The sequence below is a fragment of the Ostrinia furnacalis genome, unplaced genomic scaffold, assembly GCF_004193835.3.
Source record: "Ostrinia furnacalis isolate ACB-3 unplaced genomic scaffold, ASM419383v2 OfSCF5400, whole genome shotgun sequence".
NCBI classification, from domain to species: Eukaryota; Metazoa; Arthropoda; class Insecta; order Lepidoptera; family Crambidae; genus Ostrinia; species Ostrinia furnacalis.
Window position 1 is genome coordinate 302,921 of NW_021135639.1, and position 26,878 is coordinate 329,798.

Sequence of the window (26,878 nt, forward strand, 5' to 3'; positions counted from 1 at the left end):
TTTGCCATTTTGGCTACGGAACCCTAAAAAGCACACGTGATCCATTATTTAATAATTAAACGTTAATAACTTAACATATAAAATAATAATGTTGCTTAGTACGGAACGTACAATTAAAAAGTTCCAAGTTTTGAAGTTGCGCTTGCGCCAATTTTGAAAATAGGATTCGCAAATTATAATTTACTATTAAATTTTGCAATTTATTTCAATTTGTTTACTTCATAATAATTGCTGACCAAATAATAATATTTTTTGAGGTACAAAAATGTTGTGGAGGTAGTTTGGTAACTTTAATACCTAATAGTTATTCCCAAACTTATTTGAGACGCGCCCCCTTTCGTCCATACAAAAAATTTCCGCGCGCCCCCCCCTCCTCCAGTCAAGATTATTTATTGGTCTGGCAGATGACCCGCGCCCCCCTTTAAAGGTCTTTGCGCCCCCCCTGGGAACCATAGAGGAATAATTCTTCTATGCTGGGAACCAATGTATAGTACAAAATAAAAGCCTGTTTTTAAGAGATTTTTTATTTAACTATTTACACCATACATTTTAAAGAAGCCGCTTTATTCTGTACATTTTTTATATTGCAAAAACTTAATTTCGATTAAGGCCAATGTCTGGTATTAACAAATTACAAAAGTGTATTGCTTAGCACGTTATCTTTTACATTAGCATAACAATAAGTAATAAATAAATAAATAATTTCGTATTAATTTAAATATTTATTACCTAATATAGGAGACTAATGTCCGTTTTCACCATCAATCCCTAATTTTTAAGTGTGCCCTATGGTAATATTTTCATAAGGGTCCCTTAAAATTTAGAGATTTATGGTGAAAACGGGCATAAGTTTGCTGATAGTTGCACTGAAGAACCTTGCGATAAATAATAAAATTAAATGCATGTTTAAAAGTAAGAGAAAATATAAAAGCATAGGTACATACTTATTAAACTTTCAAATGATACAAAAAATATTATGAGGAGTATTCTGTTAATACATTAGTTAACATCTCTCAAACGACCCTGTGTTCCAACCTCGTTTACAATGATATTACCTTTTATTCCTACAATATTAGCATCACTTGTTATAGTCCTTTTTTCTGTTGTTACGCTGAGAGTATGGCTGAGAGAGGCATTCAGAGAAATATTAAGTGCAAAAGAGCTGCATAATGTTGTAATACTAAGCAAATGCTTTTATTCGTTCTCTTAGTCGATCGAAAAATACACAGGCACAATTTCTACTTGAGCAAAGATTACTTTTTATTTGCAATGGTTGACTTGTGAGCAGTTTCTATTGAAAGATCGGATTTAAAGTCTACCTTCAGGGAAAAACCTTATACCTTCAGGGAACCTACATTTTATAAAAATATTCACTGAAAACACTCAAGTGAACATTACCAGCATTATAGCACAAAATCCACTAGTTGCAAATTAGCTAAACAAGCTCACTAATAGTCGATACACGTTCTAAAATTAACACCTCTGTAGCAGTGGTAAACATTCGGCGATACAAAACGTCTCAAGCATATCTCGACCACTAAATACTGTATTTTGTGTTTTGACACAGGAGCAGAAAGTGACCATACAGAAGCACATAAAAGAAAATCTAAAAATAGGAAGACATTTTAGAAGAGAAGAAAACATCCATTAAACTATACAATTTACGTGTATCAAATATTACATAGCTAATGCCAAAGAATTTTAAGATAAAAAATATTTTTATACCTATATTATTCCATTATTAATATCCTATCCATAAGCAATTTGGTAGCTTTGTGATGATCAAAAACATTGGTTAGTTTCGTAGTTATTTTAAAATTTTGAAAGTGGCTTACTGCCATGATCCTTAATTGAATAATGTGCAGTCATAAGTTTAGCAAAATATGTTCTTGACAGTAAATTAGTACTTTAATTTATGTATTGAATACAATTATAAACAAAGTGCATCAAGCGATACTTATTGCATAAATATTTAAATCTAATTTCCAATAATTATCTACTTTATCTTGTAACAAAAATATTAATACTGTATTTCATATAATTTTATGTGAATTCAGGGGGCATGTTACTAAATGAAATGATGGCTGTGACGTGATTATTAATCACTGATATAGTAGGTATCTGGTAAAATACTTCCCTTGAGCATTTTTTGTAATCACATAATCATATTTTATTGGTCATGGTCTTGTTTAATAACAGATATTAGGTAACTATATTATTATAGATCTGAAAACTAAATACATTTGTCATTTATTTTAGAATGAAATAAACATAAATTATTCTTATAACCGAAAAAACTTTTTTGAAAAAATACAATCTTTTATTGACTATAAAGATATCTAATGTTATGTAGATTTTTAGAACACTAGTGTAGCATCTAGTAGCGAACTGTTCTGATATTTAAAGGACCATAAGGAAGCTGAGATAAACCTAAACTAGTTCAAAGTCATGATTAACTATTATGCATGCCCTTGGTCAATAAATCTGTCACCTGCCCTCTACTGCACAAATACTTTTGTCAACTTATCTAAGCCTTTAGTATAGCAAATTCATTAAATGTAGTGTTGAACACTATGATTCAGATACAAGGAACAATATATCCTACTGCCATCACTTAACTTTAGAATAAATTTAACATTAGAAGCTGGAACTTTAAACGTTCAGACCGAATACCATGACTAGTCATTACCAAAATAATTTTATGTATACATACTATAATATAGTAGATATTTCAAAGTGAACACGTAACAATTTATTTGCATTTCAATATAATATGACTTTTTAAAAATCACATCTCTATGAAAACGAACTATGCCTACAAATACCTAGTCACTTGATCAGACAAACTATCCAGTTGGCACATCACTGGTATCAAAACTTCACTACACTCATGAACATATTAATAATCAATCTATACTGTTTGCCCTCGTGTGTCGTCTTCTCTCGCAGATTCAGTGAATAACAAGTCAGTGGTAAACCACTCGTTCAAATCAGTCTAGTAGGAGAAAACAATGTATATGAATTACTCTAATACAAAATATTGTAACTAAAATATGATGATTTCTTTCTAATTAGATTTCCTTTCGTTATTTTGTGTAATAGTAGTAAATAAATTAAAACCAATTAGTAAATCGCAGCTGCAGGTAGCGGCTGCAGAGTGTTCTGTACAGGAGCGCGGGCGCGCGGCAGTCAGGTCGCTGCCTTCTCAGGTTTGTCATCATCCTCTTCTTCTTCTTCTTCCTGGGCCATGAGCTGTCTTGCTAATTGGAGAGCCTGAAAATGTTATCAGGGAAATCAGAAAAAATAATTAAAGATTACAAAGTTTTTTTGTCATAATAATGATCTTATGTAAGACTGTTACAGTTTTGAACAGCCAATAAATAATAAGATAAACTTTACACCAAAACTGTTAAGCCTCCACCTATAATGTGATAAAAGCAATAAAGATAAATTTTGCTTATTTATCATTTATAATCTGCATAGCTTCAAATCAAAACTATTAGTAAAATCATTCATTAGCTTGTGATCAAAAGATCTGTTGTCATTACAATAAATCATGAGCACAAGAGCTCATTAAATACTTATCAATATGCACATTAATATTCTACATGCATAGACAATCACATGCAAGGTTATTGTAAAATTGTATCAGGAGACACTAATGGTTTTATTCATCTTAGTAGGTAGGCATAGTGCTAGCTAACATAATTTCTGTCAGAAAAAAAACTCACAAAAACCAACAAAAGTTTTGTAACTGAAAACTTACTTGGAATTCATTGTAGTGCATTTTTCTTTTCTTCTCAAACTCGATCCGCTTCTTGCGCACCTCCTCGGGCTCGTCCATGTCCTCGTCGCTGTCCTCGCACGCGTCCATGCACTTGGGCGGCTTGTTCATGCTGGCGGCCAGCTTGGCGGCCAGGATGTTGGCGTCCAGCTCGTCGCCCGGCTCCAGCTCGCCGTCCACGGCCTCCGAGTACGGAGTCTTCGGCTCGTCCACTTTCATGTGCCCGTAATCCTTGTTCGCCGGGTGAAATGTCTCCATAATATTCAACTCGTCGAACCTCTGCTCCTTCGGCCGCTTACTCGTCGAAGGCGTACCTTCCTGCCCGTCGACGCTTCGCGACGTCTTCAAAATGCCCTTTGAGGGCTTCTTTTGCAAGTTCGAGGCCATGTTGATCCGTTTAGAACAGCATCATACAATTTAGAAATTAAATTATGTGAGATTTCACTGAAAACTGTAGTAATTTATTTTTTCAGCGAATGACAAATTCTATTCTACAAGGACTGACATTGACACTGACAGCGGAAGAGCCAATGTTGCCATATAAAAAAAACTAGTGGTGCTTCACTAGCGATACCGGTAAAAGTACAGGTATCACTATCAGTGAGCTATGCTACAAGTCTGCTCTGCAGCTCAAATTAATATAGCTCGAGGCGATATCTACTCTGTGGGATTGTCTGTGGCTCTGTCTGTTTCCGTAAATGTCAAAGTTGTCAAACCGATGTCAAATGCACAGATACGAAGAAAACAAACAGAAACATTTTCGTAAGAAAATAATTGTAACTCTACTGATTGCCTGGAATTGTTTAACACCCTAAAAATGGTTGAAGAATCTAGTATGAATTCTAATAAACCTAAGGTGAGATAACTATAAGAGATAGTAATAGTTGGTAGAAATTCACAAGGTTATGTTTTACATGTATTAATGTTCATGCTAATAATTTCTATGTTCCTGAAACATGTTCTAGACGAAAACCACCCGTCCTAAAGCTGTATACTTATGGACAGAAGCAGACGTTCAAAAATGGCTCCGCCGTCACTGTAGCGATTACTATAACCTTTATTGGGAGAGGTTTCATGAGGTGAGTTTGCACCCATTTTCATCCTTAACCGCTATATTAATTAATTTTCGTACTATTTGCCCGCCAATTTGGACACTGGTTATTAATTGTAATTCAGTTTTAATACCATTATTTTATAAATAATGTAAGTATAATAATATGACTCAAACTTGCTTTGTTTATTCACAGCACGATATAACAGGGCGCGCCCTTATCAGGATCAATGACAACACGCTGCTCCGTATGGGCATCACCAACAGAGAGCATAGAGATGCATTATGGCGCGAGATCCTAAAGCTTAGGTTAAAGACTGACATTATGGAAATCCGCGATCTGGAGCGACGACACAACTACTTTAACTACGACTTGTGACAGGAGGCGCTGGTCTCCAGCTCAACGGTCTGCCAACGATGTGCCCTAGCCTTCAAGCGGCTATTCAACAGAAACACAAGTGGATACAGTGCAATTGGACACCTACTTCGTGCCTTAATAATTATACTAACATTAAATAGATTTTTTGCCAGCAATAGATAACAAAATAAAATGTATATGTGTCAGTTTGATGTTAAATTTTATCATTAGTAGTTAAATGTTTATACACTGAATTAGAATTTATAAATATTGCTTAATTTATAGTTAGATTTATAATAACTGCTTGTGATGCATGTATGAAGATCAAATTGGGAATTAGATGGTACTTGTATGTATTCACTATTCATAATAAAAAAAATTGTTTCTATTGATTGTTAATCAGACAAAACATGGAAAATACCCTATTGAATAAATTGAAAGATTTTAAGAATGAGATGCTTATGTAAATACTTAATTAAAAGCTGGTATGAAGGTTGTGCCAAAGCCAAGTGTTGACAAAATTCCAGCCTGAGAAAAATACAAATCTGTTATGCAATCTAAGTATATTAAGGTGACAATAATAATAATATCTTTTTTAAATAAGAAAATATCAATGAAGAGTTTATCTCTGAAAAACCATGTCAAAAGAATTTGGATAAGGGGCCATCCATAAAGTACGTCACACGAATTTCATGATTTTTTGACCCCCCCTCCGTCCTTGTCACAGGTGGTCACATTTCTGAGACCCCCCCTCCCTAGTGTGACGTCACATGTTTTTCAATTTCACATCGTAAAATTATTAAATTAACAGCAGTTCCGAAATTATTTTAATTTAAATTAAGTACTTTTTTTAAATGAAATCAACATTATATCAAATATTTGAAACAATTGAAATGTGATGTCACGAAACTTAGGACCCCTCCCACCCCTTGTCACACCATGTCACACTTTGTCAACCCCCTCCCCCCCTCTTTACGTGTGACGTACTTTATGGATGACCCCTAATATTGTTATGTAATGATATTTTTATTTGCAAAGACATTCCATTGAAAGTTTATCCTACTCTTAGTAATATAAGTATAACAAAATGTGAGGCAAAATTAGGCTTAGTACCTCAAAATTACAAACACTGTATTTTATACAAGTTTCTTATTATTTGGTTTGGGCAGGAAAGACTGGACCACTGAATTAGTATTTATGTAAAAAATTAAAGCTGCAGACTAGCTTATAGCTCATTTTTTCCTATGTGATGATCTGCCGAGATGACGATTACTTACATAACATTACAACTTACAAAACCGTAGGTACCGAGAATGATGATGTCTAATCGATATCGTACTTGTCTACAACACTGGTTTTAATGATTCCGAATGGTTAAGAACGCTGTTAACTGTAAAAAAATATTCAAATACCAATTTAGGTACGAGTAAATACATGATATTTATATAAATGATGTTGTTTTATTACAAGCTTTTATTTTTTGTTTTTTCCACTCGACCTGTATTTTTAAATCATGATTATTTTCTACTATTGGCGCGGGCAATCCGCGGCATGGAATGCAACTCGATTAATTTGAAACAGGCGTAGAAATACCATAGTAGCCCACCATATGTTTCGTAATATAAATAACATCGTATGCATTGATCTCATTGTCGTGCCAGGAACTTTTCGGTGTAACTCAGAAACTTTCGCCGTACTACTAATCATGAATTAATATATCAATTTCTTATTAGATTAATTACTGGGTTATTGCCTAATTGGTATTACGAGAAAGTAGGTAGTGTCTAAAATCTAGATAGCTAAACTTAGTTTTTTAGCGTGAAGCCTACTTAACTACCTAAAACGTGTGTTTTAATTAGTTATCTATTTTAATAACTTATGTTCACGTACAAGAACTTTGAAGTCACACGTTCCAAATTTTCAAAGTTCATAAAGCCATTGACATACATACGATAAATGTAAATAAGCCAAACCTCGTCTTTCCCATGTAACTTAGGTTACCAGGTAACCCACCCCGAGGGTTACCTACGCCATATCGAATGACAAATGATCGAAAATCAAAATATCGAATACGTTTCATCGAACGATCAAAATATCGAACGATCAAAATATCGAATGCTCAAAATATCGAACGTTCACAATATCGAACGATCAAAATATCGAACGATCAAAATATCGAACGATCAAAATATCGAAAGTCGATATAGACGTTTTTATTTAATTCATCTACCTTGCTCGGCCCCGGTGCATGGTTGTGTTTGGTCGTACAGTTTTGTTTTGCCAGTTAATGTGTGCCTTAAGTATTTTTGTGCCTGAAAAGTTTATAAATTTGGAGAATAATGTCCGTGGGGACCTATTATAAGCCTAGCCTGTCCCAAAAAGGAAAAACAGTCATGTCACCAAACACAACCATGCACCGGAGCCGAGCAAGGTAGATGAAATTTAATAAAAACGTCTATATCGACTTTCGATATTTTGATGGTTCGATATTTTGATCGTTCGATATTTTGATCTTTCGATATTCTGAACGTTCGATATTTTGAGCATTCGATATTTTGAACGTTCGATATTTTGATTGTTCGATGAAACGTATTCGATATTTTGATTTTCGATCATTTGTCATTCGATATGGCGTAGGTAACCCACCCCGACTACTTGTGCCAGACCAGACACAAAATATCATAATCCTGTTATAAATCCGGCTCGGGCCGAGTGGAACAAAAATTTACTTTAGCTCTGCAAGAAACTTGAGCTTGTAAAAATTTCGATATCGCTTTACGGAGCGAAGTAACTAAGTAGGTACCTAAGACTTACTTACCTACCCTACATACAAAAACGCAAGAGCGATCAGCGAAGCGATCAGCGAAGCGATTTCAGAATCACAAGTCATGCTTCTTGTGCTAGCCACTCAGGATCCCCAGTTTAGGATTGTATGCAATCACAGCCAAGTCCCTACACTCTTGTTCATTTTCGTAGCCTTTGAAAGCGAGTCGTAGACTAAGGAAAGACTAGCATAAAGCAACTCATTGTTGAACAACATCGTCGTTTAGAGTTCGTCTTAGAACTCCAAACAAAATGAAATCCAACGGTTGGGTGGTTATGAGAGTTTACCTACCGTTGTTTTCAAAATAACAGCATATCATTAGTTCGGAATTGCAAACAGGCCGTTTTCATTCCAGAATGCACCTATACCTACCTACCTACCCTACTTACATCTTTTGAAGTGCATTTAGGTACTTTGCTCAATATTTATCCTTGTTTTTCTGTGCTCTACTCTTTGGCTCTACTTTAGAATTATTCTCCCTGCCTGTCCTTTCGGTACGCATAAATAAATGGTATGATAGAATTTTAAATGGCATTATCTTACTGCCTCCTTTAGCCTATTCTACCCGAGCTTTCAGGCTACATTTGAAGGCATCTTTGCAGCGGGTTAAAATGGTTTCAGGTTTTGGGAACAGCTTTGATTCTATCGCCTATTTGTCTGCAAGACAACTGGGAATAAACCCGTTATTCTAACATCATTTTATGACACATAATATGAACAACAAACGTTCGCGCCATTAGAACCATTTGGTATGGTCTGCTGCCAAATTAACTCCAAGAAAATGTCTAGCAAATCGCAATCCCGTATGGTTATTACGAAATGTTCATCGCGCGAAGCGGTCAGATTGTATATGCTTAATTTTATTGTGTCAAGCGTCAGTCTTGGTGCGGCATAGTTAGGAGTTGTGCGCCGGAATCGCGCGCGTTCATTTTGGTTATTTTCCCGCCAACATTTTTGACATTATAATTTTTAAGTTCAGACTGGAATATAAGTTGTGTGGTTAAGTGACAAATATCTGTGATTTTATGATAAGGTGGGACTTTATTATCTACTAAAATACTTCTAAAGTTACTTATTTTAGGTACATTTACTTGATTAACTATAAAATATTAACATTAAAACCAACATTTTTCTGTAGAGCTTTATCATGATATTAATTAACAAATCATTTCCTGTGAATAATAGAAAGTCTTGGAAATATGTTCCTACAAAAAGTAACAAACTGTTCTTTTAGAACTTATGTTTCACAATGCTTGGATAAGCTGTAACCTCATACTTAATCATTGGACATTTTCTAAATAAGTAACACGTGAAAAGGGCGGTAAGAAGTAAAATTGCATTCCCCAAATAAACTCAGATTTAGAAATTACAAGGCATTGTCAATTTTTGCCTAAAAATAACAGTTCTTCGAAGATCGTGTGCAGTAGGTACCTACTCATGCAGTACCGCGCGTATACGCGTGTTCCTGCCAAGGGGCGTGCGCCCGCGCAACCATGATTTATCGGCCACTGTTAAGCCACTTGAGGTCAGCTGACACTATTTAAAAGCTAAACTGCACAAATGCATTATATTCTTCTCAGCACCAGCCCATGTTGTCTCGAAGTGGTGGTAGGGCAAGCTATATTGGAGACCTGTACAACTGTACAAACAAGCGCCCTGTAAAGGTAACCCTAAGTAGGTACTAAATACTTAAATGATTTAATTTGAATGGAAAATCCTTTATATTTTGAGGGATAGGGTAATTTACTGGCACATGTAAGCCAATTATTTGGGTAAGTAACTTGAATAGAATTGTGCCCCGAACATGAGAGTAAAGAGAAAGTCATGATTGTCAGACTCAGCAACTAAATCTAAAAATTTAATGGAAGTATTACATAAATATTTCGTGATCAATAAATACAGCTAAATGTAGGTAAAGGCTATATTATATGCCTTAGTATTTAATTTTTGTACTCTAACCGGTTTTCCTCCCTTTGATCAAACAACGATTAAAATAATATATGTGTGTAGAGGTAGAGCTGTCTAATTTTAAAATGAAGGAAATCTAATTTCAGTAGTTATTACCATTATTAATTACGAACAACTTTAAGAGTTATCATTTCAATATGATGTTCGGTATCGGTAATATCCGAAGCTCGCATCCAACGCGGGCGCATGAAAACGCACTTGAATTCAAAACTTGAACGTAACGACGCTTTGCAGGCGTCTTGCGCCTGCGCCTATTTGAGTGACGGATAGCTCGTTGCCGACAACTAAACGGGCGGTTTATCAAGCCGATACTTGCAGACGTCTGCCCAGTCATACAGCCCGAGCCAAATTACAAATGCTTCCAGGTATTAGGTGGCATCCCCGATTGATTTATGGACACTAATGCGTATTCAACTCGTAATGTTAAAGTTCGAATTGGTTCATCGGTTCTGTGTTCGTAACTTCTTTCAAGACATCACGATAGAGCATCTACTTACATAACGTTAAATGAATCTAACTAAAGCATTTAAATGTCCCTATTTCCCTTAGCTTCAAACCAAAGATATCGACCCGAGTCGTTACCAGACACAGCTAAGTACTACTCTCAGAAAGGCATACCTGTTCTCGTTTATACATGTCTCATGCCCGTTGTTTTCACCATCACCTACCTAATTTTTAAGTATAGTTCCAAAATACTGGACTGTCCTGTCGATGACATTGACAGTGGGGCGCCACCGTCAATACCGGATCGCTGGTTCAGATTTTTGCCATGTTGGAAACCATATAGTTGAACGATGGTAGCGCCCCCCTGTCATTGAGTTTGGCGGGACAGTTCAGCGTGGGTCATGTATAACCCCTTTGAAAACAATAGACGTGTTGACACCACCAATCACTTGACGTGCTTTTTAAATTGTCAAAACGAAACTCTCCCATAGATTTTTTATGGCACTACAAGCAAGTGACGTCACTATTTTGTCAACTCAAATAAACTACTTTTTTCAATTACAATGCGACCAAAAATCGTAATTTACAGGTAGGTAATTTAAAATTAATTAAGTTTTTAAGACCGGAATGAAGTGTCTTTTTAGAAAAGTTGTGATTTCGAATTATTGAGGAATGGTGTCAAATTGTCTATTCCACCATAGGGCTCACTTAAAAATTTGGGATTGATGGTGCATGTCAGTAAATGAACATAGGAAGGTACTCACCCTTTTAATACACTTCCTCATTTTTACCATGAATCAGCTTTCCTCTAAGCACGTGGATGCTTACTCACTTATCCTCGGAAATACTTTACGTCATGTTGATTGTATTAGGAAGGTACACGTATAACTAAAGAAGTTCGATGAAACTATTTGTTCGATAGTGTTATTATTATAAGGCCAGTCAAACTGTTCCAATACAAACAAACTCGCGGTTCTATCGAAATAGTGGTAGATCACTGTAATTCTCGGACAAGTCTAAATCCCACCAAAAACATTCTGTAAAAAACTAGCCAAGTCTCGATGGAGCTGCTTGTTTATCTCTAAAAAGTAATGAAATCTAGACAAAGTCGTGCCAAGTCTATGGTTCCTTACTGCGATTTCTTTATTATTATAGTTAATGTTGTGTGACTTGGCCGTTGAAGGGTGACAAAACCAGGTGCTCCATGACACCATTGCACCAATCAGTCGCCTGAACCGCTACCCACTGACGATGGAAAATTGCCACTTGGAAAACGTTGATTCAACAATAACCAGTCAATTGTAGGTTCAGTAAAGCTGCGTATTTATAATGTATGATTATCTTAATAAAGATTGTTCAACGGCCAAGTCACACAACATTAACTATAATAATAAAGAAATCGCAGTAAGGAACCATAGACTTGGCACGACTTTGTCTAGATTTCATTACTTTTTAGAGATAAACAAGCAGCTCCATCGAGACTTGGCTAGTTTTTTACAGAATGTTTTTGGTGGGATTTCACTTCTTTTTGTAGAACGTGGCAAAATTATTTAACGTCGTCGTTTTATGATAAAACTTTTATCGTCATTTTTTAGATATTATACACAAATAAACTCAACGATCTTTAAAATGGACAACGAATCAGAATTGTTTTTATAACATAACCTAAGCGAACCTTACAGTATAATAAACGAAATCAACGAAATGCAAATTACACAACATCCAACTTAATCGACGACTTTCTCTAGAAAGGAAAAAAATCTGGACACCGCTTGCTAGTGCTAGCGCCATCTAGCGGTGAGCGATACAGGCGAACACCACGGTGCCGGAGTAGTATTGATTATGAATGTGGTTACTCCAGATCTTCGATTTTCCTAGTTTTTATAGTTTTCCCTTTATGTGGCCATTAAACCCTAACTCTGTACCAAATTTCAGCTCTCTGAGTTAATGGGAAGTACTAGTTCTATTTTGATGATCATCAGTGAGTGAGTGAGTGTCGTAAATGCGAAACTTTGCTTTCGCTTAACTTCGGAACTAAATGACCTACAGACTTGAAATTTTGCATTTAAAGTATGTGATTATAGCTTACTAGATGACGAAAATTTCTGCGTTCTGGTCTTATCCAGAGGTTCTCAAATAGGGGCCTGAAAATGCGGCGAAATGGTTCCAGTAAAGGATGGTACGGCAGTGTTTGCTTCGCGCTCGACTTATCGGGGGCACTGCCGTGCCCCCAGATAAACCGAAAGCTCTATTAGTCTGTTTTAGTAATATGGAAATGCCCGCAATAAATATATAAGTAGGCTTGCATAGAATTTGATTTAGTACCTTTATCACCTTTATTTATGAATCATTATTTGCAAATTGAAAACAAGAGGCACGGTTTTATAATGATTAATGATAAAGTATTTTAGGAAGCACTTATATGCTCTACATGATTTATTTATTTTTATTTAAAACTTATATGCACATAGAACGGTGTACATAAGGCGGACTTAATGCCTGATTCACTTTCTATTAATTTGATTAACACACAAGCAACTTAGTACGACCGGGTAGGTTACAGCAATTGCAACTCTTCAGCTATACTACCGCCTACCCAACCGTACCTACCTACATGTATGCTTGTTGGACGTCTTAAATGCCACATGCCAACGATTACATTATTTAGCTACAAAGCGCCTAAAAATACCCACAATTTTATGATCACACAAGTATACTGTTACGTATTATTACCGCACGCGTGGCGAATGTTTTCGTTTTTACCCTTACAACAATAAACTGGAAATTCGCAATGGTATTGCCCGGGGCATATTTTGACGTGGCCCAAATGGTTTTTGTCGTTATGCGGCGAGGGCACGTTTATTTACACATTGGCAAGAATTCAACGCGATTTGATTTACAATCGGCAGGATAACAACTGGAGCCTAAAACAAGAACTGCTGTATCGAGACTGGTAATATTGTTTAACTTTTGAAATTCAAAATATTTAATTATTTTAAGGCTTGTTGGGACCTAAAATACCTAAATGAAGATTTTTGTTCTTCCTGATAACAAAGTGACGTAGGTACGATACGATAAGTTCGTTCATCCGTTCATTTTAGCCAGTCCCAGATGACGTCCACTGCTGGACAAATGCCTCTCTCAAGGATTTCCATAACGACCGGTCCTGCGTTTTCCCGCATCCAGTTTACTTCTCAGGGCGATAAGTATTTAGTTTAACAGGAATAAAACTTACGTAGGTATTTCTTCGCCTTCTTTCAAGTCTCATAACTATTATGCGAAACTTTGATGTTGATATTTAACTGGAAGAGCGTATCATATACCTGTCAGATATAAGCGAGCGTGATGGACGGCGTACACAACATCTTTGTTCTAGATCGGGTTTAGTGCGTCGTAAACGTTGCTCCGACGCAGATAAAAGGCGAGAGTTTCATTATACGCGATATTTACGAAGTTTTCTCAAAGATTCAGGGGTCTTCAAAAGAGGGGAAAAGGCCAAATGCTCCAGATGATACTTTACATAAAGAAATCTACTCGAAACTAGTTACTAAGTAATCAATTGATTGAGAAAATGGGTACTACTACTCTTTATGTTCTGTTCTCTAGTTTAGGTGATTCACATGTTACGAGTAAATATTATTTGGAAAGTTTTTGAATGAAAAAACCAGCAAGAGACTGTGAAGTCAGACAAGTAGGTAAATCGACTTTTTTCTATCTATAGCTCTACCAAAGTCTACCGTGTTAATACTGATTAAATAATGCCAGCTCTGTGGTATAATTTAAGTGCTAAAACTCTAAAAGTGAGGCTTTTAGTTTCTTTGAACTCAATGCATGGAAACTGAACCATTCTACACTTAAGAAGTTATCAATAAACAACATCGTTGCGACTCTCAAAACTTTTTACAGCCCATTTTCTCATCTATTTTTGTCTCATTAAAGTTGTTTGATTGCTTCCTGGATTTAACCCAATTTATCAGGAAAATCTGGAATCACTGGTTTTATTTAGACTTCATTTCAACCTCAAGATATTATGACTCGTGGAATTCGAAATCGGCGCATCTGAACCAACATCTCGCAATGTTGTTGAATGAAAACGGCGGCCCCATTTTTTAAGTCACAGAAGTCACGTTCAATTAAAAGTGTTTTCGAATTCCTGGGGAATAACAAAAGCGGGATATTTGGCATAATTCGTAGCGACTCTGTAGTCATTTGTCACATTCAATTCATTTCCTAGCTTTTAATAGTTTGAGCAGCTAGTCGTATTGAAACTCATTTTATTTTTGCAAGTAGGCTTTTAAAAAGCACTTTTATACGTCCCAGTAATAATCGTACCACTGCTTCGGAAAAATAAATAGGCCAGTGCTAAGAAGATTACTAGATGACTTAATTATTGTGGATTAAATTTGTCTTCAGTGATGAAACTTCTTATCCGATATTGCGCCGCATGTCCTTCCTTGCTTTGTGTGCCTTCATAGCCTGTAAATGAAACCATAATTAAATAACAATTTCTTTTTTGTTTCAGGATTTTGACAAAGCATCATGAATAAGAAATCACATAAGAAAAAGGTTAGTTTTTTCTCGCAAATTAGGCTTTAATAGTGCTAATGTTGTTAGGTTCAAGTCGGAATCGTGCATGCGCAGCGCAGGAAAAGATGGAAATAATCCTGTTTAAAACGATTCTCACCAGCAAAAATTATCAATTAAAAACACCAAACAAAACCGTTATCACGACTTAGTGTCATCATGCCACACACATCAATCAATTCATTCGTGTTTAAAGTAACAGTTTTGGCCGGAATTCAAACTAAACGTCCTCTTTAAGCCATATACAGTGAAATTTCTTTGCATCATTGCTGTAGTTCTTGAAATTTCATTAACCATAGTAGGCTTGTCAAATTATGACCACGTTAATAATGTGACAGTGCGCCCTTCAAGTGCTTTGGCCATCTATGCCCAGACTCCCCTGCCCCTGTCAGGCGGGTATGGCAGCCACTGCTGGCATCTTGGCACGCGGCGCCAATGCTGGCGGGGGCCGGCCATTGATTGATACCGGCACAGTATGCCGATTGACGTGACGTACGAGAACCCCACCGAGGATAGACTTGGGTTTTTAATTAATTTGTGTTGACGTTGAAATCGAAATTAATTAGCTAGCAAGCGTAAGGAATTGGCTCTACAATATGTAACAGCCTGTAGACAGGAAGATACGGAAAGAACTGTGGTGGTTAGAACAAATAAAGTGTCTCAGCTGATGGTACTCTTATGGTGGAAAGACGACCTCATAAAGGTAGCAGGAAGACGCTGGATACAGGCAGCTGCAAACCGGCTAATATGGAAATTATTGGGTTCAACAGGGGACATCCTGTGGTTGAAATAATTATTATGATGAGACTGTTATTATTATTCCTACAGGATTTTCAGTGATACATGTTAAGATTGTTTATGAATTACGAATTATTAAATTGTCAGTCTGGACAAGGTGGACCGACGACATCATAAAGGTAGCAGGAAAGCGCTGGGACGCAAGCCTCTACCAACCGGGTAACATGGAAAGCATTGGGGGAGGCCTATGTTCAGCAGTGGACGTCCTATGGCTGAGATGATGATGATGATGATGAAATTGTCAGTCTTAGAATACAAATATACAAAACCCGCAATCGACTGCAATTATAAGAGCAAGCTACCAAAATACTCCAGCGCTTGGGCAATCGGCCCTTGAATATGAAGATAGCAAGTTCATCTATTTCAGGCGACGCAAGCGCATACACGCAGCTGCAAAAATGCACGGCGATATGACCACAAGGCGCGCTCATTCAGTGGGCTTAAATTGTCAATGACACATTTAACATGTAAAATCCCAAAGCTATCTTTTAGGTAGTCTACCGGAGGAAGTGGTAGAGTCTTGCAAAGATATCAATAAGCAACAAGCAAAAATAAAATCGTATTTTGGGATCGATAAAGATTTTCAAAAAAATTGTATTGTGAATTTGTGAGATAACTTAGAGATCACTTCACAGGAAGCTGTAGAGGTTCAATAAAGTTGGGTTTCAAGTTTAGTTTCACATGAAAATAGAAAACAACCATCAACTGGTCAGACACTTCCCTACTTCAATTCGTAGCAGAGTCGCCTTTTAAGATCATTTTCTTGCACATGGTGTCCCCTTATCTCGATGGCTTGACCTTGCACAAAATGTCTACTCCGCCTCATGTCAATTGTGACGTGACGTATTTCGGTATTTTCGGTAATAACCCGAGTAAGATGCCAAAATCTGATGCCGAGTGAGAAATTACCGGTCTTGGGCAGTTGGGATGCGCGAGGATACTGTTACAGATCTTTAGATTTATTGGAGAGATGAATAAGCAGAACATAGACATATAGCTATGTATTGGCATGGACTTCTTTTAAAAAATTTCATGTATGTATAGTATCATAATATTCATACTTCTATATGTAAGATTTTCATGTAATTACTTTGTATGTAATGTTGTTGGTATACCGTAATAAATAAATAAATAAATTCATAAGTACGAAAGTGAATAAGTTTGTATTAAGTAGGTACTCGCAATAATTACAAATGACAATATTTTCATAATTTCCCTTTAATTGCTGTAAGATCTAAGTTGCTCAGTTCAGTAGGAAGGAAGCATATTATAGGCACTTGATTCCCATAGGAGATAGGAGCCTTGCATTAAATGACAAATGGACAACAAAGTTAGTCATTTGCATGGGTGCCCTTTTGAGGCCCTAAAACTGATGTGTTTACAAAATTCGAGTATGATAGAGTTCTATAAAACATGTGGCATATCCTAGACCTAGTTTCCACTTATCAAAGCAAATCTGAGGTCAAGCAGCCTATCGCAGACCATCTACAGGGCACATGCGCGGGAGTGCTGCCAACGCGAGGCCGTGGGCGGCTCAATTAAAATGTTCGTACCACATGAAAACCAGCCAGTAATTAGATGAAACTATAAAAAGATGTGACAATAAAGAAAATTTAAAAGCAACTGGCGATTACAAAAAGTATGTTCTATGCTATACTCGTAGATAGAACATACAGAAAAAGCCACCGTAAAAGTTAGACTTACGTTATACCATAAAATCTGATTTTTATTATAATATTTGGGCAATAATTAGAAGTATTTTCCCCAACAGCCAGATAGTTTTCACAGTTCCAACTCCTTGCCAGACTGTTTTTTTTAGGTTAGCTCCCAAAGCCACCACGCACGACCCAAACTTCATAATTCACCAACATTAGGTATATCCTATATTGGGAGCATACGCTGACAAACTTTCAGCTTTTATAAAATGACGTAGGTCTGGCGTTCACTAGCTCTTAGTCTAATAGCTCTCGAGATCAAGCTAGTTCGCTTATTGATTTCTTGCAGTAAGCCGACTAGCTTTTTGATTGTTAGTGACTCCGCGCACTAGGCAGCTTGGCTGTGGCAGTCAATCCGTGTATGAACTCTCTTGGCCACACACCGTCATACTCGTAATGTCAAAATCAAAAATATTTTATTCAGTTTAGACCAATATTTTGGCACTTATGTTTGACTGCCTGCCTAGTGTCCGAGAGGCTTTAATCTTATGGTTTCTTTAATATTATGTAGAGCAATATAGGTAACCAGCATGGAGAGTGTAAGCTGAATCCTCCATTTGCCTCTGGTAAATTCGAGAGGGTGCTCCTGAGACTAAATGACTGATGACAAGAGACCAAGACTACATCTTTTAACTTTGATCGTTTATCATAATTTCATGATTAAAGAGGGTGTCATTTTTGAACAATTAATTCGTCTTAAACACCAATCACAACATTTTCCAAAGGCACTTAGCGAAATCATTAACAAAATATGTCACGGAATAGATGTGCGAGATAAACAGCGCAGGCGCATGTCAATATGACGAGCGCGGCGACAGCGGCCACGCGCCAAGTGGGCGGGCATTGGCAGCGCTATTAGGACAATTTGTTGTAACTTTCCACCGCGAAACTATGTTACATCATTGTATTAGACAGATCTTTCAATTTTGTGGATATTAGTCAAGGTCCTATGCATGATATTAAGATGAGTACAGGCCACATCAAATGAAAGAAGCTGTCACCTTGCCCACAAAGGCGATACGGTACGTTAGGGGTTACTCGTAGGTATGTATAAAACTCCATTATCCAACCATATGTAGAAAACTATACTAAGGCTGGATTGCACTATCTTTGACTATAACAAAAGTCATAAATCTATCAAACTCCATACAAAAGTCACCGGTTATCGTTATAGTTACGGTTAAAGTAAGGGTGCAACCCAGCCTAAGTTTTCTATCCTGAAACATAGTTTTTCATGCATAAATATTTCGGTAGAGTTAAGAAGGTTATTTTGTAAAATTCAAACTTCTTTTCTTTGGAAACTTTGAATCAAACGGTTGATTCACAGACTAACTACTCAACCTATTTCCGAAACAACAACAGTCACAACTGTTGCTATTTTTATTGCCGGCATTCTTTCAGTTCGATGTACAAACGCTCTAGCTGCCGTAAACATGGCATCCTCACAAAGCGTCGATCAATCGCCGCCATTTTATGGGGTCTGAAGGAAAACATCGTTTGTGTAGGCGCTGATCGAAGCAACACTAACTCATTTGGAAATCCGATATATTGATGCGCGCGCGCCGCTACTGAAAGATTTACGTGCGGAAGACATTGATTAGAATTTATTTTATGTTAAATCCGAATTTTTGTGATGTCTTCTTTTCCATTTTTACACTTAAATAAAAATGTTATATCTTTATAAACCACAAGTCACCAAATTAATTGTTATTGCCAATTTCGGTAAATATTGAACGTAAACCGACCGACTTCATGATACTATGCCTGTAGACAAAGCGACATTTACAACAATAATAGAACGTTGATAGTTTTGAAAAGTCTCTCAGAGCTATCGTCATGTAGAGGTATAGGTCTTCCTTCCATGGGAAAATAATCTGTATCATGCTGGCCGTTGATGTTGAGGTATACGGTTTATTTTGAGTAGTTTTCGGTAATAATAATTAAATCAAACTTTCCACATTCAACACGATTCCGAGCCAATAAAAATCCGATTTGAACCGAATCCAACATTGTACCGCAATGTAATAATATGTCAGCTCTTTGTTTCTGCTCGGGAACATATCTGCCAAGAAAAATAGAGGATGATAACACGACGTGACGACAGGAATAGAGGCAGCCGAAGAATGCAACCATTTTGGACTTTAGTGCAGTATGCATAAAGACGTATGCTGCTTTTGGAAGCTGAACGTGTCAGGACAATGAGCGAGCGCGAACTTTGTTGAGCAGGTATGCTGGGTTGGGGACCTGCATATATCTCAAATAGATAAATGTTCGTATTCTGGGTAGCATCAGTAGCTCTCGTCGTAATATGTCACTAGCCAATTTTTCCACACTCTATTAATCTAGGTAACAAATGCGAAAGTTTTTTTGTCAACATTTAGATATATGACGTCGGTCGTGAACTGAAAAAAACGAGTTTGTTCTAAAATTAACACAATATCAGAACATACTTTAATTATTAAGCGGATCAGTTAAATCTATCGACTCTACATATAGTAGCTTTTTTAAGTTTAGAGGAAGTTAAGAACAGTTACACTTGCTACGATTTTTACGTAGCGCTGTGCTACGAAGGTCTCAAGTTTCTAATAATTTAAGTAATTTTAGTGGAGAATCAATCATGTACTTACAATATATTAAAATAAAGACAATACAATCACAATAATGTACCCTTTAAAACTTCGACCAATGTTTTGATAAGAAATAATTTTAATTATATCATGGTTTAATAGTACAATTGAATGGCTAAAAGCAAATTAGCAAGTACATAGAAATTCCATTTTGTTCTACTTCCTTGTTCCAGCTCCAACACTCAATAAAGTAAGGTCGATAGCATTAGATTAATGTGTTTGCCATTAATTCCCTCTCGAGCTCGATTCGCGTGCCCCGAGCAATGCTCTGCCAATTGTTTGGATACCACTCCCAGAGCTAATTCATACACATTATACACTTTAGGGCCATGTTCTAGAGATTTAGTAGTCCTGAATATGATAGGACTAAAGTAATTTGAATTTAGGAAGATTATTTCAAAATGTCACGGCATATTAAAAAAATTGATTCTGATTCAGCTCACTCAAATGTCAAGTCTCATTCGCCGTATGGCGTCTTATGTTCCAACCTTAACCCAACCAATTTCACGGTCACATAAATCACTGGCAGGGTTATGATATGGATTTTTACATCGGCCATTGGCAAGGCGAGTCAAGTGGCGAACAGAAATACACCTAGACAACGCCTACCAGAGCTCATTCACAACATTCGCGCGTCACCTCGGGCTCCCTGGGGCTTCATAAAAACAGTCTGACATCGTCTCCGGGCCAGCCAATGTTCCGCCGCATTTTCTGTGTAAGCTTTCGTATGTTTACGCGAATACCGTGAGATTTATTGCGAGGAATCAGAGAAACGGAAACATAAGTCATGTTTAAATATGATGGATGACGTGATGAGATGTGCGTGTTTTTGTAGCAGAAGAAGCGTGGTAAGGGCGACGCGAGGAACAAGGAAAATGTCTCCGAGGAGGAGCAGCAGGTCAGGCCGGAGGACGGGGCCGGAGCGGAGGCCGCGCCCGCGCCGCCCGCAGACAGTAAACTCTGCTACGAAGTCAAACACTCCGACGTGATGGGGAGGTAATTTAACCTAATTTATTTAACAAACATTTTATGTTTCTGGGTTCTTGTTGAGTAAAACTAATTCAATATTTTTCATATCAAATCGCGGAACACGCTGAAAGCTATTTCTATTCGTTTTATCGGTCTAAACACAACTCAATCCGCCTACTTAACCCAATGGATTTATGAAAACGCTAAAGCGTTTTCTTCCTATGATAACTGAAATATGTAAATTGACGTATTTATTGTTTTTTTTAACTAACGCAAATATAACATCGACATAAATTAAAGGAAACAAAGCAATTTAACCCTACATTTCAGACATTTCGAAACACTTTTACCGACATTTATTTTTGTGATAATATTATACCGAATTGCTTTATATCTGCAAAAGAATGGACAAAAAATTTAATACTTCTCAACGACAGTTTTTCCAAACTTCAATAGCGAAAACTCTACCTCTTAATCAGCGAAAGCTGACGAAAACGCAGGCGTAAATCGATACGATCTTGTTAACAGCGGCATATTTAATCTTTTGTATTTTAGTCCATGCCTAAAGACTGCTGTGACTCTGTGTTTCTCAATTTATTTATTTCCTATCCTGGTAGCCAATGGTTTTTGCGGTACCATTTCAGGTACCTCGTGGCGGCGCGTGACATCCGAGCGGGCGAGGTGATCATCGAGGAGCCGGCGCTGGCCGTGGGCCCCTGCGCCGGCTGCGCGCTGGTCTGCCTCGGCTGCTACCGGGAGCTGGACGACTCCTCGCTGGCCAAGTAAGGCTCCTGTCACTATGAAGGTACATGGCGGTGCGCGACAGCCGAGTGGGCGAGGTGATCATCGAGGAGCCGGCGCTGGCCGTGGGTCCCTGCGCCGGCTGCGCGCTGGTCTGCCTCGGCTGCTACCGGGAGCTGGACGACTCCTCGCTGGCCAAGTAAGGCTCCTGTCACTATGCAGGCACCTGGCGGGTGCGCGCGACATCCGAGCGGGCGAGGTGATCATCGAGGAGCCGGCGCTGGCCGTGGGCCCCTGCGCCGGCTGCGCGCTGGTCTGCCTCGGCTGCTACCGGGAGCTGGACGACTCCTCGCTGGCCAGGTAAGGCTCCGTCACCATGCAGGTACCCGTCGGCGCGCGAAAGCCGAGTGGGCGAGGTGATCAATGCGATCATCGCAGAATCAGCGCCGTACCTACCACACTACCTGCGCCTTGCGTTTTATCAAGAAACACTACATTTCTCTCTCTTTTTTTTCTCAATCACTTGTGAAAATAGTTATCATTAAGCCGGATTTATATTTATGCACCTAGAGTGTTGTGTCGTGTCGTGATGGCTTCTGGCGTGTCGCATAATCTATATAGCCGATTCCGTTCTGATGTTTACTTGTTCCAGCAAACCACAGCCATGTGTTAACAATGATAATTTTGAATTTGCAGATGTCGCGGCTGCAAGTGGCCCATGTGCTGCACAGCTTGCCCGGGGCAGGGCAAGTACACCGGCCACTCCAGCTACGAGTGCGACACCCTGAAGAACATCCCACCGAACTACGAGGACCTGGAAGACTTGAGAGATTGCTACCACGCACTCATGCCGCTGAGGTGACTTGACATTACATTTTAAACATTGTCATCATTATTTCAGCCACCGGACGTCCACTACTGAACATAGGCTTCCCCTAATAATTCAAGATTGGCAGTCAAAGATTTCAAAAGTCGATTCATCGAAATTCGGCATAGAAAAGTATCTTACTCTTGACAAGCCATAATCACAGATAAATGCCATAACTTACCATTGTATTTATTATTATTCTGTGGTAGGACATAGTTCGCAGAATCGTTAAAAGTACATAAGTGGGGCACATAGCTCGTAGAGCTGATGGCCGCTGGGGCAGAAAAGTTCTCGACACGTAGTGTGGGCAGCCCTCCCACTAGGTGGACCGACGATCTGGTGAAGGTCGCGGGAGGTGCTTAGATGCGAGCGGCGCAGGACCGGTTCTTAGTGGAAAACCTTGGGGGAGGCCTTTGTCCAGCAGTAGACGTCTTTCAGCCAAAACGAACGAACGTTTACATTCCATAAATGTACGAGTATAGGTAGCTCTACACTATTTTCGTCACTTTGCGTCATCATAACAGGCCATCCGCTCCAGCTAATGTTGTTCCAAGTTAAAACCACAAACTGTTTCTAACTCCTGCTTCTCAGATGCCTTCTCCTAAAGAAGTTCGACGCCGCCAAATGGTCGGCTCTGTCGGCGATGGAGGCTCACAACGAGCTGCGGCGCGAGCGCGGCGACATCTGGCCCATGAACGAGCGGCTGGTGCTGCAGCGGCTCAAGAAGTGGCGGCTGGAGTTCGATCCCGAGGAGGTGCACACTGTGTGCGGGATCTTGGAGGTGGGTTCATGACAGTAAACGAAAGATTTACTGATTAAATACAGACTGAAACAGCAATAAAATAAGACAACGATAACTACGAAAAGTGTACATCAAATCAATTTTAAATGGTAGATGTTAGTGTGACTAACTAGCGATAACAATCGCTCTTGGCCAGTAAAACCGACTCCTTTATGAAATTTTCTTTCATACAAACCATTTTCTCGCCATAAAACCTACGCTGAGTTACGATAAAAAAAATAAAACTAAAAATCAGCTAAATTGGCACAACCGTTCTCGATTTTCAGCGAGACTAATGAAGAGCAGTAATTTTTTATAGAGCCTAAATAAATCTAAAAAGATGTAGGTACTATGTATCTCTATATTTCAGGTAAACGCCTTCGAAGTGGGAGGCAGCGGTGCCAACGCGCGAGCCCTGTACGACCGCGCCTACCTGCTGGCTCACGCTTGCACGCCAACCACCACGCACACTGACGCCGAGAGGAGGCCAGGCCGACCCCTGACGATTCGAGCGTCAGTCCCGCACAAGAAGGGAGAATTGTTGTCCTTGTGCTATGCGTACACGTTACAGGTGTGTAGTATGATTTAGCCAAATGACGTCCACTGCTGGACAAAGGATTTCCATAACAACCGGTCCTAGGCTACCCACATTTAGGTGCTTTCAGCTTCCACGACCTTCATCGACGATCATATTCAGAATACATTGCTAAGTGTATATCGTTCCAAGTTGGGGCAGCAAGGTTCTAGAGTACAGGTCACGTAGTCGCAAGCGTAGCTTAGGACGTCCAGTCCATCCACAACAGATCAACAAACGACCTCAAAAAGATAACAGGAAGACGCTGGATGCAGGCTGCTATCAACTGACCAATCTAGTAATCATTAAGGGAAGCTTATACCTATTTCGATGGCTCCTACGTATAAGGGCGAAACTGCCGCTTACGCCTTTTTCCAATTATTTAAGCAATGATTTCACTTTGCTCTAATCTATAACATCAGTAAGAAAAAAAATTTTTTTTTCCATTAGATACAAAATAAAATTTTAGGCAAATAGGCGTATGTGCAAAACTACGCCACGTATAAAGCCCAATCATACGATTCGTCAATCTATACGAGTAGTTGCTTACATAAACATATATTTTTTATAATCCAAATCTTAAATAAAGCCATGAAAATATTTAGCAAATTGTTTTATTTATAAATTATGACACATTATATAGTTATTTAATTTTTAGCGTTAAGAGTCGCATCTCAAACTAATTTGAAAATTAAAAATAACTTGAAAAAATCGAACTGCCTAAGGCATCGTGGGTTCAATTCCCGCCTTAGGCAATTCGATTTTTTCAAGTTATTTATATTTTTTAAAAATATGACACATTATGTTAAAAGACCTAACTAAATCTCGAGCACAGTATATGGGCGTATTTGCGTTAAAACGTAAAACGGTACATTAAACGACTTTTTCTAACTGATTTATTATTGATATAGCACATGATAACAATTAAAATAATTACATGCATAAATAAAGAGAGTAATCGCTTAAAATATTATATTTACGTTGTCATTTAAGTCTCTTTACGTTGAACAATATACATGAAATTATAGAAATATGCCGACGTAAAAGGGCAATGCGTAAAATCTCAAAAAATATAAGAAAAATATAAAAATTGATAACAGCAGTAGCAAAAGCATTACATGTTAAGGCTAAATGTGAAATTTCATTAAATTCGTTTTAGTAGGTCAGAAGATATGACCCAAAAATATGGTTCTGGCCACTAAAATGGCTCTCCTGTAAAATTTACTTTTTTCACTTACGCCAGTATACGTAGGAGCCATCGATTTAGCAATGGATTACCTGAGCGGAAATGATGATGATCATGTAGAGGCTATGTAGAGGCTATGTAGAGAGCTTTTTTAAACTTTCCGTTCGCGTCTTGACGTTTCGGCTGCGATGCTGCAGCCGTGGTCACAAGCAGACTGGCGGTTCGGATTGGCTGTACGTTGCGTTATCGTACAATTGCAAACATCAGCAATCGATTGCTATGCGCGGCTGACCCAATATTTTATGTTTTACATTATTTTTTTAGTGTTCGATTTAGCAGCCTAACAAGTGGCCGCAACTCTCGTTAATCAATTATTGTACCTTTATACGTAATCAAGTAATAAATATCTACACTCAACAAGGAGTTTGAATCATTCTCTTCATCATCAACATAATCAAGAAAGGTGTATAGCTAGCAATAGACCATACATTGGCGAAACGTCAAGCCGTGAGTACATAATGTAACTCATTAATAAACGTCGCGTTAAGACCCGTGTCTCACTATTTTAATTGATATGTAGAGAGCTGTTAGCAATGAGGGCTATCGTTTTAGCGCTCACCAGTTGGCGCCACTGTAGAGTAAGGTCCTGTCACTTGCTAGTCGCGAAGACAGTGGCGCCAACTTGTGAGCGCTAAAGTGGTAGGAGGACTATCGCATTTGCACTCATCAAGATGGCTCCACTGTAGAGTAAGGTCCTGTCAATCGCCAGGGGTGCCAACTGTTAAGTATAAAAACGATAGCCCTCATTGACATCCTGTGGCTGATATAAAGATGATGATGTCGTTCCGCAGGGCACGCTGAAGCGGCGCGAGCACCTGCTGCACAGCAAGTTCTTCGAATGCGCGTGCGCGCGGTGCGCCGACGCCAGCGAGCTGGGCACGAGCGCGAGCGCGTTCCGCTGCCCCGCGTGCGCCGGCCGCGTGCAGCCCACCGCGCCGCTGCGGCCCGCCGCGCCGTGGCGCTGCGACGCCTGCGGGTACACCATGGTGGCTGATGCGGTGCAGCTGCTGCTCAAGAGGTTGGGGTTTTTCAGCGAAATTGTAAATTCATCAACCGTTCATTTGAAAGGGAATTTTGGGGTAGGCGTATGTTCAGCAGTGGACTTATTGTGGCTGAAATGATGATGGTCCATGCATAGACTGTGCTATGAGATCCATATTAAACCATTTATGCATCATACCGTAGAAAGAGGTTGGAGTTTTCAGCGAAAATGTGAAAATTATCAACCGGTTAATTTGAAAGGGAATTTTGGGGTAGGCTTATGTTCAGCAGTGGATATCCTGTGACTGAAACGATGATGTTAACATTAATAAACTCCACGCATAGACTGTGCTATTAACCATATTAAGCTTAGGCGCAGACCACCAACTTTTAGTCGGCCGATAGTAGAAATCCGTGTAATGTGCGCACTTCCACACATGTCCACTGATTTAACAGCCCGACCCAACTATCGGCCGACGAAAATTCGGTGGTCTACCTACCTGTAGTGGTGTGGTGGCCTAGGCTTAATCATTTATGCAACATGACGTAGATGTTGCGTATCATT

The 26,878-nt window shown here is 38.6% G+C and overlaps 3 protein-coding genes and 1 long non-coding RNA gene across 4 annotated transcripts in view; 3 read left to right on the plus strand and 1 right to left on the minus strand.

Annotated features, from left to right (window-relative positions):
* Positions 1–526: 526 nt before the first annotated feature.
* LOC114361058 (uncharacterized) lies at positions 527–1,324 on the plus strand. Its single transcript, XR_003656564.1, has 2 exons — positions 527–747; positions 851–1,324. It is a non-coding gene; the product is annotated as an uncharacterized LOC114361058 (long non-coding RNA).
* On the minus strand, positions 1,069–4,301 carry LOC114361056 (protein phosphatase inhibitor 2). Its single transcript, XM_028315972.1, has 2 exons — positions 3,767–4,301; positions 1,069–3,273 (listed from the first exon to the last, which is right to left on the minus strand). The coding sequence occupies exons 1-2, from the start codon at positions 4,169–4,171 to the stop codon at positions 3,190–3,192; spliced, it is 489 nt and encodes a 162-aa protein (XP_028171773.1). The 5' UTR covers positions 4,172–4,301; the 3' UTR covers positions 1,069–3,189.
* A 186-nt stretch (positions 4,302–4,487) lies between these two features.
* On the plus strand, positions 4,488–5,338 carry ave (sterile alpha motif domain-containing protein aveugle). The gene is made up of 3 exons (XM_028315973.1): positions 4,488–4,640; positions 4,750–4,863; positions 5,032–5,338. The coding sequence occupies exons 1-3, from the start codon at positions 4,602–4,604 to the stop codon at positions 5,212–5,214; spliced, it is 336 nt and encodes a 111-aa protein (XP_028171774.1). The 5' UTR covers positions 4,488–4,601; the 3' UTR covers positions 5,215–5,338.
* Positions 5,339–8,831: 3,493 nt separating this feature from the next.
* SmydA-1 (SET and MYND domain containing, arthropod-specific, member 1) overlaps positions 8,832–26,878 on the plus strand; it is a 32,104-nt gene continuing 14,057 nt past the window's right edge. Inside the window, exons 1-8 of the mRNA XM_028315985.1 lie at positions 8,832–9,050; positions 14,952–14,995; positions 20,989–21,149; positions 21,767–21,904; positions 22,560–22,721; positions 23,323–23,512; positions 23,883–24,083; positions 26,124–26,350. Coding sequence (XP_028171786.1) covers positions 14,969–14,995; positions 20,989–21,149; positions 21,767–21,904; positions 22,560–22,721; positions 23,323–23,512; positions 23,883–24,083; positions 26,124–26,350 — 1,106 coding nt within the window. The 5' untranslated portion in view covers positions 8,832–9,050; positions 14,952–14,968. The remainder of the gene's footprint in view (positions 9,051–14,951; positions 14,996–20,988; positions 21,150–21,766; positions 21,905–22,559; positions 22,722–23,322; positions 23,513–23,882; positions 24,084–26,123; positions 26,351–26,878) is intronic.